Source organism: Amblyomma maculatum, chromosome 1, assembly GCF_055883805.1.
Source record: "Amblyomma maculatum isolate TAMU_Amacu chromosome 1, ASM5588380v1, whole genome shotgun sequence".
Classification (NCBI taxonomy): Eukaryota; Metazoa; Arthropoda; class Arachnida; order Ixodida; family Ixodidae; genus Amblyomma; species Amblyomma maculatum.
In genome coordinates this window covers 103103283-103119107 of record NC_139344.1, presented here as the reverse complement: position 1 = coordinate 103119107, position 15825 = coordinate 103103283, and the positions used below count along the sequence as shown (strand labels likewise).

Here is a 15825-nt window from a genome sequence, read left to right as displayed (position 1 = left end):
TGAAAGTGTAAAAAACTTTCAGCTGAAATGTTCCATCAGTGTAGTAAATATTTTTCTGCAAGGATTTATATTTTGCATCTGTCATTGCTTCTTAATTGTTTCAAGCATGATTTAAAATATTTTTTTCTTAGACCAACTTTTGCTTCTTCGCAGAAACTTCAAAGAGTGCTTACGTCAAGAAAAAATGTATATCAAAAAATACTTTTGAAGAAGGACCTTTCGCTCAAATGCCAACATGCCAATTTTTTTTCGAATTGGCGTCTGTTGCTTTTGGGGTAAGGGGCATTTTGCATGGAATGACACTATATACACTTTCCTACCAAGGCACATGGCCAAGACACCTAGGCAAGCTAAATATGAAAAATTTTGCCAGTAGAACCAAAACTAAAGCAGTGACAAGCGCAAGGAATTAAATCAGAAAATGGCATATGCCAGCAAAAACCTTCTATTAACAGAAAAAAAAAGTGAAAAAAAATGTGATGTTGAAAACTAAAAGCAATAAAAATGTGAAGCAGTGCCATCGAGAAACGGTCTTAATTAAGCTGGAAGATACTCTGTGTTAAGAGCCTAGTGCAACGAAATCAGCAAGGTGTGAAGCACTTGGGAATCAGGCAACATTCATATAGCAAAAAGCGTGACTAAATTCTTAAATATTGTGACAGGTAGACAAGCTCATTTCCTTACAGGAGTGGGGCAGCTACGCCAGTTACGTCATTTTGATGCAAATGAGAATTCCTGTGCTTTGCTGCACCAAAAGCATTTAATTGGCTGAAGTTGAGTTAAACTGTGGCATGATTTTTCTCAGTGTGGATTATGACTGGTTCTCGAAGCTGGTTTTGAAAATATCCAAATTTTTTAACTGCTTTTGTGCCACTGTTTTATTACTTGAAGTATTTGTCGCACCGTTCAAATATTCGAATATCCAAAATTTCTTTTTCATTTGCTCGCATCCAGTGGCCAGGGCCGGATTATCCAGGGTTCAAAGGGTTCAAATGAACCTGGCCCTCCATTATTAGGGGCCTATCGAGAGGTGAAAAAAATGCCGGATTTCGATGTTTGGTCTGGAAAATGTTCGAATCATATTCTTCCTTATTTCCCATGATTAAAGCTGAAGCTTAAGTGTTGCAATGTCAAATGCTTCAAAAGCTCTTCGTCACATTGTATGCTTAATCCTAAGTCAGCCTCATATTTCGCCAGTCAAAGTACGAAACTTCGTACTTGGCCAAATAGATGAAAAAAATTCAAAAATGCTTTTAGCTGGTTCTAACTGGTTTCAGTTGGTTTCATCTGGTCCCAGCTGGTATTCAACTGGCATTAACTGGCTCCAGATGCCTACCAGTTAGATGTCAGTAGGTCCCAGTTGGTGGTCGAGTGGAATCAATGGGTTTAGCTGGCTTTCAGTTTGGAGTAAGCTCGTACCAGCTGGTAAACCAATTGACCTCTGCCATTACTGCTGTTGAGCTCAGTTTTTGGTTTTATTAACCTAAGTGTAAGCAGTGAAAGCTGTGACAAAAGAAATAAATTAGAGATTCACTGCTCATAGCTGATAGCTACCACAGTAATTTATCGCTGCCGAGAGTGGAGACGCGAGGTTCTCAGGCTGGTCAGAGTTGATCTCATCAAGAAATACTCCCAGCTATGGCTCGAAAAAGCTTGCATAAACGTAAATGTTTCATTGACTTACGCAAAAATGCAGTGGAAAAAAACAGACATGTTTATGAATATATACCCCATTCGAAAGTTGAATTCCTGTGAAATATTTAAACTTATATTCTCCACTGTGTAAACATGTAATGTTTCTGTAAAAAACTACGAGGATGTTAAGCTTCACATTGTACTTGATGCTGTAGCAAGGCTTATTGTCCGCCCTATATTAAAGGAAAGCGCACGTACACGAAAGAGGATCCACATAGGGAACCGGCAGACAGGAGCCATTAACGCTGTCCCATAATGCACTCCAACTTAAAGACAGAGCTTACGTGTCCAGCGCCCTCTACGGCAGCGGCGGCTTCTCGGTGGCGCAAGCTGCAGACGTTATTTGATAAAACGTAAATTTATTCAGTACTGCGAAAGAAGCGAAGGGTGAGTGATGCATGCAAAAGTGCGTCCTTATGTTTTAAAAGTGGAACTGTGTGTAAAATGTAAATATGCTCTATATAAATGTGGACAAACTGTATAAATGCGAATGTTGTTGATTATTAAGTGTCAAAATTTTAATTTCATGATAGTTCAGTAGTGGTGTCATATTCTACAGGTGCAACCATTTCGAAAATATTTTTTCCCTGCATTATTACAGAGCTTGAAGTAAGAAACATTATTTGTCGCACATTAATTCAGCACACGGAATATAATATCGCAGTATTTGTAGAAACACTGCCTTAGGTCAGCTTCGATTAGTGCTGCATGATGAATTCACAAAACTATTAGATGATGGGCAGCATATTTACGGCAAGAAATTGCCGATAGCTTATTATGAACGGGACCCATCTCAACTTTGTGCTCACACGCAGCCAGCTGGCCAGAATCAGCCAAAAAAATAAGCACTCGAGAAATTTATTTATCACAAATGCACATTCTAATTTTTGAGTGAGGATGTTGTGTGTCCTGTCACTTTCTAGAATAGCTGAGTCCATATATGTCAGTCTGTCCGCATGCTCTACAGCAAGTATATGCTTAGGCAATGTTCATAAACAGCGCACAGAATCTTCAAGCAAATGTGGCGTTTGTCTGTAGGAAATTCTAAAGGAGTCCAGTCTCAAAGATGACAAACTGGGGTCGGGGTAGGGTGGTGATAGTGGGAGGGGCGAGGGGCAGGTAAAATTACTGTATATCCTTTATTAACTTTGAGGCGCGGGTTTAGGGGCCATCTTAACTTTTTTGAGCCGGGCTGCCGTATCTGTTAATCCTGCCAGCGGCCTAGGCGTTTTGAGTTGGCGCTAACTAGTCGCAGCATCTCGCAATTGTGACATCAGTTAGCTTCCCTATTTTTCGCGGAATGATTCCAGCACACTAAAATGAAGTGAGATAATGACAAGGCTTCCAAAAGAACCAATGAGATGACTGCTGCTGAAAGCCGTGCGGCTGGCACATCCACACGCTGCGCGCTTGTGGATTGGATCACAAAAAGTATTCTAGTTCACTATAGATCACAAGTGCGGCACCTTGCATGAACGCTCGCCATCGTATAATGCGAGCACCGTGAATGCGAGTGAGATGAGCGCTCTTGCCGAAGAAGGCAAACAGGCATTTGGCGCTGCGATCACACCGCACGGAAACGACTCTTGGGATGGGTGCACCTCCATGGGAACGAGCAAGTGGGTGATTGTAGTGAACTAACTTTAGAATCAAAACACGCCGCGTACTGTGGCACACCGTTTTTTTACTGTGGCAAGCCTTGGTGCATATTGCTCCAATACAGATCGGCGGCAAGGAGCATATTTTGTTTTGTTGTGTGCGAGTATGGTCCCTGGACCAGGGACGTCATAGAGTTAACACAAAGACTCTTTGTATTAACTCTAGACTCTTTGTATTAACTCTATGAGGGACGTGACCAGCGCCTCAAAAAGCGGCCGCGCTTTGCGCCTAGGCACTGAGATGGCGCTGAGGTCGAAGTTTTCTCCACGCCGACTACGCGCCGATACGGCAGCGCGGCCGATGCTGCGGCAGCATGCGTGCACCAATTTAGTGTTTTTTTTTTTTTTTTTTTTTTTCATACAATAATCTTGTTTTTCTGTGTTAGTGTCTGCGAATCCTTAGTTGTACTGCACATGTTACACTGCAGTTCAATGTGGGCGCCGGCATTGGTCATGAATTATTAATCGATTTACAAGTACCACGCGCTGCCGGACATTTATCGAGCGCAAAAATGTCAAAATATCATTCAGAGGGTAGGTGGTGATTTTCAGTTATCTTTTTCAGAATGTGTCAGGACTGTGGAAACATATTATAATGCGTTTTGAGCCATAATATTTCAGCAGGAACCGCCGTAACTGGGAGAAGAGACACTTCTCTCCGCCACCAAATGGCCGCATATGTCATGCAACTGGGAGACAACGGTACCCCAGAGAGCCAAATTGTTGCGAACAACATGAAGCGTGTGCAACAAACACTTCTTGGAAGAGGTTATATTACTAAATTCTACAAACAAGTGGTCAAACTCTAGCGACCGACATGGCACGGTCCTTCAGGCGTCATACAGCATATACCTAACTATATTATGCATCTGTGTCAGGAACGGCAAAAATCTAAAAATAAGTACTACCAAAGATGCACTCAGTGACACAACGCAAAGCGATGTGCGAAAGATACCGAGTAAATCAGACGATTGAAATTTAATGAATTGATTGGGAAAATATTTCCGCTTATATGGCAGCTCTGGATGAAATTGTGCATTGATCATAGGCTGCTTTTTTTTTTCTTTTTTTTTTCATGCAGGAATATTACTAAGAGCTAGTGCCGCAGTCCGTGAATTCATTAGTTGTGTAATATCTAGCCGCGGACAACTGGTGTCGACGTTACTAAGAGATGTAGAGGCGATTGTGCACGTTTTGGAAACTATGCAAGGCTCGTTGGACCTTTAACAGCGGAGGGACTGTCTGCTACAAACAGTACGAATTTCTTTTTAACGAATAAAGGGGTCCAAAGGTTTTGAAAAGGCCTATGAAGGTTCAGAAAACATAAAGTGCACTACATTAACCCATGAAAAAAGTGCGCTTCGCGGCCGTAATTTGAAGAGGCTGGCTGATTCGTGCCGTTTTAGCCAGCAGAAAACACAGAAACAAAATAACCAACCCAGGAAAGGAGCGAAGAAAGCGCCAAAAGCTCTTATGAAAGTACTCAAGACCTGTATACCCCGCCGGGGTGGCGCTGTGGTTACGGCGCCCGACCACTGTTCCCAAGAACGCGGGATCGAATCCCGGCCTCGGCGGCAGCTTTTCGATGGAGGCGAAAAGCAAGGCGCCCGTGTGCTGTGCGATGTCAGTGCACGTTAAAGAACCCCAGGTGGTCGAAATTTCTGGAGTTCTCCACTACGGCGTCTCTCATAGCCTGAGTTGCTTTGGGACGTTAAACCCCACAAACAAACAAAACAAGACCTGTCAGGTTAGAATATATACCAATAACAGGAGGTGTGTCGATCATTTATAAGGCAGTCCTTTATCGCCTCAAGCCTCAGGTTCAGATGGCATGAACTGTCAGAGTCTTCACACGTACGCCTCACAAAATGTTTTTCGGGTGGCGTGTGTGCTATTGCTCAAAACAATAATGATGAAAAAAACGTCAAATTGTACGGAACGCAATGAAAAAGGAGTGAGCATAGCGAGCACGCACTCGCTTCCAAGGCAACCTACCTAGATAACGTCGGAAAATCTAAAAATAAGGGTGACACTGATGCTCCGCTGTTAAGACGCTATAGCGTTTCGCACATACAGACAATGCTTGTCACTTTTCATTTTTTTTTTTTTTTTTACAATGTTTACTCACCGATACTTAGCATTTGCTAACATTGTCTTTCCATTCTGTGCAGTGTACATCTTAACACAGGTTTCATTTTTTAACTATTTCAATTATTTAATTGATCAACTGCACACTCTGAAATTTATTCATTGCATCATAGAGCATTGGCTTCCATTCTGAGCATCCTGACATCGGTGAACCCCCTTTTTCATGCTTTTTTTCAATTCCTTTAATTCCCCGCTCAATTAGCTTCAGTGATTTCATTAACTCACTATCGTTCACCACAAGCCAATCGGTCATCAATCACTAGAATTAAAGATTACCACGGTACGATTTCTTTTACTCAGGCCCCCTATTATTTCCGAAGCGCGGTGCGGACTACAACTACTACGCCGACGAATTTTCGACCGGAGTACTTGCATAACCTATCGCGTAACGCCTAACGGGACTGACAAGACTGAAACACCGTTGAGTGCTGTAGTACGCGGTGGAACCTGTCGTAGTGTATGTACGCAGGCTTTACAACCAAATGGCGAAGTGCACACGCAAAAAAGGTGACTGTTCTGCCCAAAGCGATAATTATCGCAGACGCCCATTTTTTTCTAAGAAACAATCGTCCTTACTGTCACGGAACTCAAGTCCATAAACCTATAAAGCGCAGATAATGACGCCACAGAGCGCGAGCAACGCTTTAAAGCAGTTCGGGAAGCAGAGTGGAGCGCGGCGCTTCTGTAGCAGACGACGCTCTTCCCTGGCGCAAAGGTCGACACTAGCGCCGCAGTGGCGGGAGCAGCGGCGGGCCGCCTGCTCCCTACGGGCGCACCCTTCGCCCCCCCCCCCCCCCCCCCCCCCCCCTTTTTTTTTTCTTTTTTTTTTTAACAGTGCACAAGACAGCATACGTGTGTATTAATCCCGGCACAAAATTCGTCTACGCAGGCAAAATAATATACGAATAAGCTTTTTAATCGTGCAGTTTCGGTTACACACGTCAGTGACGTCATAGGCACGTTTTGAACAGCGAATAGTCCCTGCTTATTCGTTTTTTTCTTTTTTACCTTTTGGGCAGGTTTGCATAAGAACTGATGTGAATTAAAATGAACAAAGCAATGACTATGCTGCAGTTTTTGTACGCCTCATCTCTTCTCAGTGCGTCAATACTAATTCCACCATGGTAATACCGTAGCCGTTGTTTGGCAGTTTAAACCGAAACTGTGTGGAGAAAAATAAACTATTTACCGCTTTTTTACGCAATCCACATTAATGTTATTCATGTTTAGTAATGCACTACGCATCATTCCTGAGTTAATAAAAAACGGAAACCGCCATGGTATGCAATTACGCATAAATGAACGCCGCCAAGTTCCCGACAAGCAACGTGCCAACAAACGTAAGTATGCTAGAAGTGGATAAAGGCGTTGGCTTAATGATGTGAGGAGATAAACCGTGAATTCGCTGTATCTCCTTTTTTTGTGTGTGGTCGCATGGTGAACCATGAGCGGAAGAAAAATGCTGAAGTTTTCGTGGACATTAGCTCCAGTAGCTGTAGATGGACAGACGAGACGGTCCGACGACTGCCTCCAAATGCTCCAACACGGACACTTATTAGTTACCATGAGATGACTGCAACCACTCTATCATCGTCAAACAATACTTATTCGCAAAGCGCTGTGCCTCCGTGCAATTTTAAAATCGAAAGCTTTTACTACTCCCCTTTGTAGCCTCTTGGCCGTGTGCGCGTGTTTGACCTTGAACTGAGGAGAGGTCACGTAGCAGTTATAACGTCCTTGTCATGTGACAACCATGACATCATTCAATCGCAGCTGCGCTGAAGCCGTGGCGCTCGCTCTTTCGTAGGTAGCCTCCGTTGCCTCGATCTTAGCCGGCGCCAACGGATTGCAACGTCAGTTCTCGACAATTTAATGGCAGCAATCGCTATGGGTGATCCAGGCGAGATGCCTCGTGAACTATCTGCTTTTCAGAGGTTGCGAATACGACAGGCTGAATCCAAATAGAGTTACTATAAATCCAATCATCCAGTGGACGTAGCCCGCCGATAGGCTGCTGCATAGAGACGAAGGGAGTCGGGTCGAGCGAAATGTGCCGCCGCTCTCACTTAGGTTAATTAAGTTTAGCAGGGCCTTTTGCCCATTTTTTTTTTGTCCCTGGGGCCTGCAGTCAACAGCCACTGATGGCATAAATAACTAAACAAGTCACTGATTTAGCGTCGGGTTGAAAGGAGTATATACATCTAATTTTTGGTCACGTGTGTAATGATGCATAAAGCATTGCTTTGTACACCATCACCATGTGATACACCTAGCTACTACCGCTAAATAATTTATGATCGAATTTCTTTTGTCACTTGATTCAGTATCAAGAGCCGAGCGATGGCAATGACGTCAGGTCACAAGAGGAATGAAAATGCGATGTAATACCCCTTCGTCGTGTTAATTCACTGCAACGCAAATGCCAGCCGCTTCAAGAACAGGAATTGCAGTCAGTGAAGAAACGATTATATACCAGTTTTTTGCACCCGTCACATGACCTAGTGAAGTGGAACACCTTTACTGAGGGGGGGGGGGGGGGGGGGGGGGATGGTGGTCAGCACGTGCCTCCGATAGCATGACCTCACTTCATTTTGATGTTACAAGCCAAAACCGAAACAAGTGAGGAAAAAATTCATTTAAAAATTATTTAGCGGTCGTAGGAGAAAGCCATGTGGGGACTAATAACAATTGGTTCACAAGAAAGGAAAGGCGCAGTATCTATCACACCTGAACCGTGCCGTAAGGGAAGGAGGAGTGAAAGCGGAAAGAGAAAGGGGCGCCGCGGTGGAGGGCTCCGGAGTAATTTCGATCACCTGAGGATCTTTAACGTGCGCTGACATCGCACAGCACACGGACGCCACTTCGTTTCGCCTCCATCGAAACTCAGCCGCCGGCGGTCAGGATCGAACCCGGGTACTCCGGCACAGTAGTCGGGCGTGCACCACCGCGATGGGGCGACCATGTGGGGATCCACGTATACAAAATTTTGCCTTACGTATAATTGACGAGATGAAAGATGTAACCAAAAATGCGGCTTAACCGTTCATATTTGTCGCGTTTTAAACTGCTCCAGTGTTGCAGCTGCAGTGAACATTATGTTGGCCGCAGCTCTGTATCTGAAGGCGTAGAATAAATATGGATAATATTGTCAGAAAACTTATTTAAACTGATGATCGGGTTCGTGTTGCTGTCATTCGAATATACAGGGTCTTGAATGTTTGGGGGCTGGGATTTAAAAAATTCCTATGCAAAATCTACTGCTCCATTCGAGCTGAAATAACGTTCACAAAGTAGCAAAATATCGTCTACGTTATCTGATAAGTGATTCAACATCGGTACTTGCCTAGATTTTCCGAAATCGAGAAAAAACTGCTCTCGGCGGCGTGCACAATTTTTGCAGAAGAGAGTCGAAAAGCTATTTTGACATGATGCGTCATCTGTCGGGCAGCGAGGCAAGCGCGCCAACGGCCGGGATGGAGCTTGTCTCACCTAAGCAGCCTGCGCCGTAGCGATGAAGCACTCAGACCGGAATGCATCGCACCCATGTCGAGACTGAGCAACCAAACGCCAGCGCTGCTGTAGTCAGCTAGTGCATGCTAAAAAAACTTCAAGTGGTCGAAATTTTCGGAGGTCTCCACTACGGCCTCGCTCGGCTCAAGGTGAAACGCGGAATTAGTGAATGACCTTGAGCAAAGCTAGTCAAAATATCCGGAGTCCTTTGTTGTCTTCGCTGTGTTTGTCCCGTATTTTTCGCGCCTTTAAATATTAAGAATGCTGTGTAATAAACTCGCCCAGCAACAAGTTCCCTTCCACTACGGCGTCTGTCAGCTGAAGACAAACTGGTTTGCAGGAAAGAAAGGCGCAGTATCTGTTATACCAACGCCTTTGGTTATACTTTTTTTCTGTGGACACCTGAACCACGCTGTAAGGGAAAGGGGAGGGGGCTGGTAGTGAAAGTAGAATATTAAAGGCACACGTGGAATGTTCAAGTATTAATCAATAACCCCCACCCGCATGCCCGTACAGTTTGTCTATCGTTAAAACGTTAATTTCTGAGTTTGATTCGTTCTATTATCTGCTGATATTCGGAACCAGTATGGGCACTCCATTCGCGCCGACTAATGCGAATATATTCATGGGAGTTCTAGAACTCAAAATACTAAATTCATTTCAGAAAAAAAAAAAGAACGCTCATGTGCAGTGGTAAGACGCCCGACTACTGTGCCGGAGTACCCGGGTTCGAACCCGACTGCGGCGGCTGCGTTTCGATGGAGGCGAAACGAAGAGGCGTCCGTGTGCTGTGCGATGTCAGCGCACGTTAAAGATCCCCAGGTGGTCGAAATTACTCCGGAGCCCTCCACTACGGTACCCCTTTCTCTCTATCCAGTTTCACTCCCATCTTCCTCCCTTCCCCCACGGCGCGGTTCAGGTGTCCACAGAGCAAGTATAACAGATACTGCGCCTTTACCTTCCTGTGAACCAATTATTATTATTAATAAAGGCGCTATAGAACATTCATTGCATGAGCGTAGCAGAGTATGCTGCTTATTTGTTTTTGTTTGCTTCGGCGAAATCCAAAATATGCAGCAGCCATTTCGTGGGAAATGCAAAATTGAACGAAGAGAGCACCTGTCCTACGACCCGAGTGTTTTCCTCTCAGCCTACAAAAGAGCAAGTGCAAGTGGTTGTTTCGGTATACCTATCACAGGCATCACTTTAAAGTGGAATATAGCGGTAATCTGGGCCGGTTGGTGTACATTGCTTAAAGCTATCAGCGTACCAGTCAGGATGCTAAAAGCCTGCAGATATAGTATTTCTTACCTTTAGTTTGATAGTTTTCGATGGCGCACTGATGCTTGTCTGCGCAACACACCGGGTTGTTACTTGGACCTCATCATGGAATTGTCTCCTTCACGTCGTGTACATGGCTTGCTTCAAAAAGCTTCGTTACTTTGTTTGCGCCTCGAAATAATTTTTTCAACCCCGTTAACAGCTCCAAATCCCGCCTCTACAATCAGTCTACAATAAGCGGCACATTGCTAGCAGACGACATCGATCCTACATCTACGGTGGCGACGCCTAGCGGGCGCAGGCGATTGTTTGGGCCCACTCTGCCCACTCCGCAGTGCTGCGCGCAAGCGGTTTTCCAACTGTCTACCTAAGAGCGCTGACCGAAATTGACATCCGTGCTGCGCCTTTCATGCCTTTCATTTGGCGCTTCCTTGAACGCATACAGACGAAGACGCAGGAAACAGCTGCGTTTCAATCAAAGGCTTGCTCCTCATCGCTTTTTAGGGGTCCAAGTGCCTTGAAAATATTTCAGTTATTTGTAAAATGCAGGGTCCACGTAGAGCTTTTAAATTTGGCTCGAATACTCACAATGACCACCTCTACGAATATGTTACTTTAGAATATTACCAGGAATATGGTCCCTTTAATTTCCCCTTCGAAGTAGCAACTGGTGCACAGGTCATCCCCACAAGAAAACTTGTTTTCTGGGTGTTGAGTATGCGAGCAAAAGGGTCTTATGTTATGCATATTGACAGTGACGTGCTGTAGAGCACACATAATTAAAACTATTGGAATGCGCCTCCAGCGCACCTGGAAGCAGAACTCCACAGGATGGAGAACTTGGTTCACGCAAGTTGGGTAATTATAAGAAAATGTCGGCCACTTTCACTTTCACAGTTTGGCTTGATTCGCTATTTGAAATGCGCTGGGTCCGAATGACCGTGACCTAATTAAGTGTAAGTGTCCATAAAGAAGTGAGACAGATACCGTGTCTTCCTTTTCTCAAAAACAAACTTAAAAATAGTAAAAAATCGCAGAATATGCTTCTAAGGTGAAGCTTGAGCGTGCTTCGTGAAACTGTGTACAACCAACGTAAAACCATGCTTAACAGAGTTTTCGCTCGTTTTTTCTTTCGTGTTTCGCTGTTTTGCTTTGTGTTTTAGTACTGAAACGAGCCGCATGATGCAGTCAATGGTTTAGAGTTTATCCAACCTTTTTGTCCAGAACAACTGTAAATTCCTTCCATTCCAGCTGCCTTGCATTTTGGACACGTAAATGATCATGCTGAATGAAAATATCTACCTCCCGATTCTTGACCCAATTTGTTGCAAGAACAAAAATGACAATATAAAAAATTGACTTTACTTTCTCGTCACTGTGTTCTAAAACTGTCTGCATGAACTGGCTGGACCGCGTACTGTCTAGAGCTGCATACTAGGACGATTTTTTTTTAAATCTACACCAGCTACACCTGTGCAGCAAAAATCCATTGTAAGAAGATTTTCTATACTGGTAGCTGGTGTAGGTTAAACAAATGGCCATATAGTAAGAGAGTCAACAAATGGAAACCAAAAACGAATACGCTAACAAATTACAGCTCTATCAATGCCTTGGCGCTGTCCCATAGGTACCACAGGCAAGATTTTTAGACCACAAATAATTTTAAAATGTAAGAAAAATCAACGATATTCATAGCCATAGAGTTTCTTAAGTGTGTAAGAAACTCCATGTTCATAGCACGCGAAGTGATGCGAAGCCCAGTGGTGGAAGGAAGAACGGTTTTGTGGTTTCAAAACTGAAACTACAAATACATCAAATAATCAAAGTGTCAAAGTAAATATTTTTACTCGTTTTACCTAAATAAACGTATATTTTATTGTTATAATTGTATTTTTTTATTCATAATAGTTTATACCATTTCGTTTCTGCAATTAGTACCTCATTAATGCGTCCCTACGGCTGATCGAAACCGGCTTGTTGGTTCTGCTAATGTTTGTTGTGTTCGGGTTTCTTATCTGGGCTGCCAATTCTTGCAATGTTGATGGAGTTCTGACAAGCACGGCTTGGTGAGCCGCGCATCGTAAAGCTGCAGAGGTGAAATAAGTAGCATGAAAGCCAATACAATTTTACTGCAGGTGCCTTGGCAGCAGTTCTTCGACAGCAGGTCATTCCTCTCTCGCGGTTCCGCCATGTCTCTCCAACTGACGTATTGCTTTTCATGCTGTGGCCGGCTTTAATACAACTAGGATTTGGATGTTTGCTTTTGGAAGAATCGCAAGCTAACTAGGCAACAATTCAACGCTTTTAGCATTCCCTCTTCACGAACCAGCCTTATGAGCAAGCCATTTCGGGATGAACCGAACCACCCAGAGTCACAAACCGAAAGTCCTCTTGGATCGGGACATCCAGAACCCGCGGTTTGACGCCGGGACGTTGTTTGAGGTCTTGGCGGACGATCCATACGAGTCGAAAGTGAAGGTGCAGTCTCTAGATCCTGGCGATTCGGGAGTGATACTGTGCAACAGGGAAATTTTGCGCGAAGTGACGTCCCTTGAAGCTCTTGTACTGCTGCCGGTCAAACCAGTGCGCAACCGCCTCAAGATATATCGCGACCAAGAGTGGCTGAAGGAGATACCCATAATCACTGAGAATAAACGCGTCGTGGTCAAGGACAAGTTCGAAGGGATCGTCAAGTTTAAAGGAGTCGTTCGTGAATACGGACCTGGTATTCGATTCATCGTGGAAATTCAGGTAATATATCATGCGTTTTAACAGTGTAGCGCATGAATGTTCTTCATAATATGAACAAAATATGATTATCAGTAATGCCCACCTCTCTGATGATCAATCAGACTTCTGTAGAGTCACAGATTTAAACCCTGCCAAAAATCGCCTAAGCCTGTACCAGCTGAAAGGTTTAAAGTTTAATGAATTGTGACTGCTGGTGCATATTTCAGGCTAAGTTCATTTTGTATTCTCTGACCTCTCTCTCTTTCTTTTTTTTTCCTGGCAGGATGGTACCAATGACCCCATCAAGAGGAAGCAGTGTTTCTCAATTCAAGACCTTCGGCTGCTTGAAGGCCGGGAAATATATCATGGTCAGTTTTAACACCCTCATATGCTGCTCTTCTTAATTTCTTGATGGACTGCGTCGGCATGCTGTGGGAAATTTTCTTTTCTTATCCACTGAATACCGTGTTTTCTTTGGGTTTTTGCATTGTGACTGCAGTTATCCCAAAGTAAGCATGTGCACATTTTGTAAAAGTGTTACTTTTACTCCCCACCTTTTCCTTTTTATTTCTTTTTCACTCTTCTGGTGACAGTCTGCCCCTTTCCTGTTTCCCTTCCCTTCCACGTTTGTTTTGTACTGCTCCTTACTGGTGACAGTACCTGGAATGACCGCACTATGCTTTGTGGTTGTATGTATGTATGCATAAAAGGCTTTTTGTTAATTCAGCTCAAAGTTTAAATTATGAATCATTTTCACACAGCTGTGTCATGACAAGGCTGCTGTCATTAGTGTCTGTCATCTTGGAGTTTTGGTTGCTTTCTGGTGGCACTTTCTACAGAAATGTTATCCTGGCATGGTGTCATGGCCTGTTGCATTCAGAAACTTAGTGTAATAGGTCCTTGGGAGCCTTAGTAATGAAATGAAAATTAGAACTTGCATTCAATATTTTTGTCAGCACGAGACCATGGAACAGGCATTTATGAAAGCAAGAACATGCTGTAGATAGTGGCAGCAGCACCTTTTAGCTCTAGGTGACCCATGTAATGAGCCACGCTTTTTTCAGGAGTGAAATTGATGTGACACAAGAGACTGTTTCCAAAAGCCAGTGCATTTTCTTTTATTTCATGCTAAAGGGCTCAGTTTTGGAAATTTTTCAAATTGTGAGACTAGATGTGCACGGAAGCATATATCGTGCAATTTTCACAGCTGCATCGTTGCTGTGTAAGCTCTAATTGCACTCTGATGTAAGCACATGCGACCCAGATTAGCCTTCACTGGACTTCCTAAGCACCCTAACACTTGCCCATTGTCTGTTGCTATGGGTGTTGCAGATGCTATTAGTGCATTGCAGTCGCGTTTATCAAAGCATAGGAAACTACATACACCATTGGGCTCCTTTCAAGTATTCAATCTTTTTAAATAAAACTTTCTCATCTTTACTGCCTTAAAAGGTAATCACTTAGTGTTAACAAATTATTTACTGGTGATTGCTAAGCTCAGGCAGAAGTAAAATGTACTTCTGTGTGGGGCTGGTGATCAGTAAAGTTACTGCTTTGCTTTAACTGCTTACACATATCAGCCATTCATTTTAGAGCATTTTTCTTGCATTGTGTTGGATACCCTGTGTGTAGATAACAGCAACATTCTCCTTGCTGGCAAGCGTTCACTGCACAAAGTTTTATTTATGCCTCATACTGCACTGAATATATTTGTGAGCATATATTGTGTGCATTTCTCCAAGTCATTTTTGTCAGCTTCATTCATTAGAGAAAAGGCAGTCAAGCATAGCTCAATTAAAGACAGTTAAACATAGCACAATCATTATTATGCTTCTTTGCCAAGTTGTATGGCCTGAAAACCAGGTATGGACCTGGATACTGCAAATTGATCAAAAACCAGAACTACAAAAATTTTGAATTAGTTTTCATTAAGTGCACTATGCACGCACATGTGAAGAAAAGGCTTACAGGCATGCATCGGTAACATGACTGACCTCCATGTTGCGTTTGCTAGCCTGCCGATTTGTATGTTGACTTCCAGTGAACCTTCCTCTTTAGTACTGAGAGGTTTTTGTGAACGTTGTATGAAGGCAGCTGTCACTGCTGCAAGTATACTTGAAGAGTCTTCTTTTTCTTTTTACGTTTTGCTCAAAATTTTTGCAAGTTCACATCATTTTGAAGGCCGCAACAGTGCATGCTGCATTGTGAAAAATATAAATTGCTCTATATTTAAATACAATTTATTGCACTGTTTGCACTTAGCTACATATTATTGTGCACACTCAATGCTTGCTGCAAACATCCCTTGTGTGTAAATAATTACTTCGAAAGTAGCGTAATCGATGTAGTTGATGGCTCTGACAGTTTGCGTTTCTAAATTTATCCAGCAATTTTCATTCCTTTGTTAAAGGTATTACTATCGTATTACTCACCTTTTGAATATATTTTGCTGTGAAATATATAAAAGAAATTACCTCTATGTGCAAATGATTCTCTGAAGAATCCCTCTCAGACCTGTAACATTGTATTACTTAGCTTTATTTTGAATCCATTTTACACTGTCAGTCTTCAGTTATTTTGGTCGTGTGTTAAAATAAACACTTAATGAAGGAAATGGTTACTTACAGCACTGGGGCTTTTCGGTGTAGAAAGTACTTGTTCATCATATGTTACGATACAGGCAACAAAGTTCAGCTAAAGTTTATCTGATTTCTGTTTAAGGGACTGGCAACAGACATAAAGATCATTTAAAATCTTGCTGGAGATGAAATGACCTAGCAATATGTTTGTAAAATCAGCACAG

General features: G+C 43.1%; 2 protein-coding genes across 3 annotated transcripts in view; one reads left to right on the top strand and one right to left on the bottom strand.

Annotated features, from left to right (window-relative positions):
* Positions 1–15825, bottom strand: part of LOC146203351 (uncharacterized) — a 205774-nt gene that overhangs the window by 138081 nt on the left and 51868 nt on the right. The gene's annotated exons all lie outside the window — the stretch shown is intronic.
* Positions 12258–15825, top strand: part of CYLD (ubiquitin carboxyl-terminal hydrolase CYLD) — a 100684-nt gene continuing 97116 nt past the window's right edge. For both annotated transcript variants that reach the window (XM_084588697.1, XM_084588696.1), the window contains exons 1-2: positions 12258–13043; positions 13306–13390. In XM_084588697.1, coding sequence (XP_084444823.1) covers positions 12645–13043; positions 13306–13390 — 484 coding nt within the window. In that variant the 5' untranslated portion in view covers positions 12258–12644. The remainder of the gene's footprint in view (positions 13044–13305; positions 13391–15825) is intronic.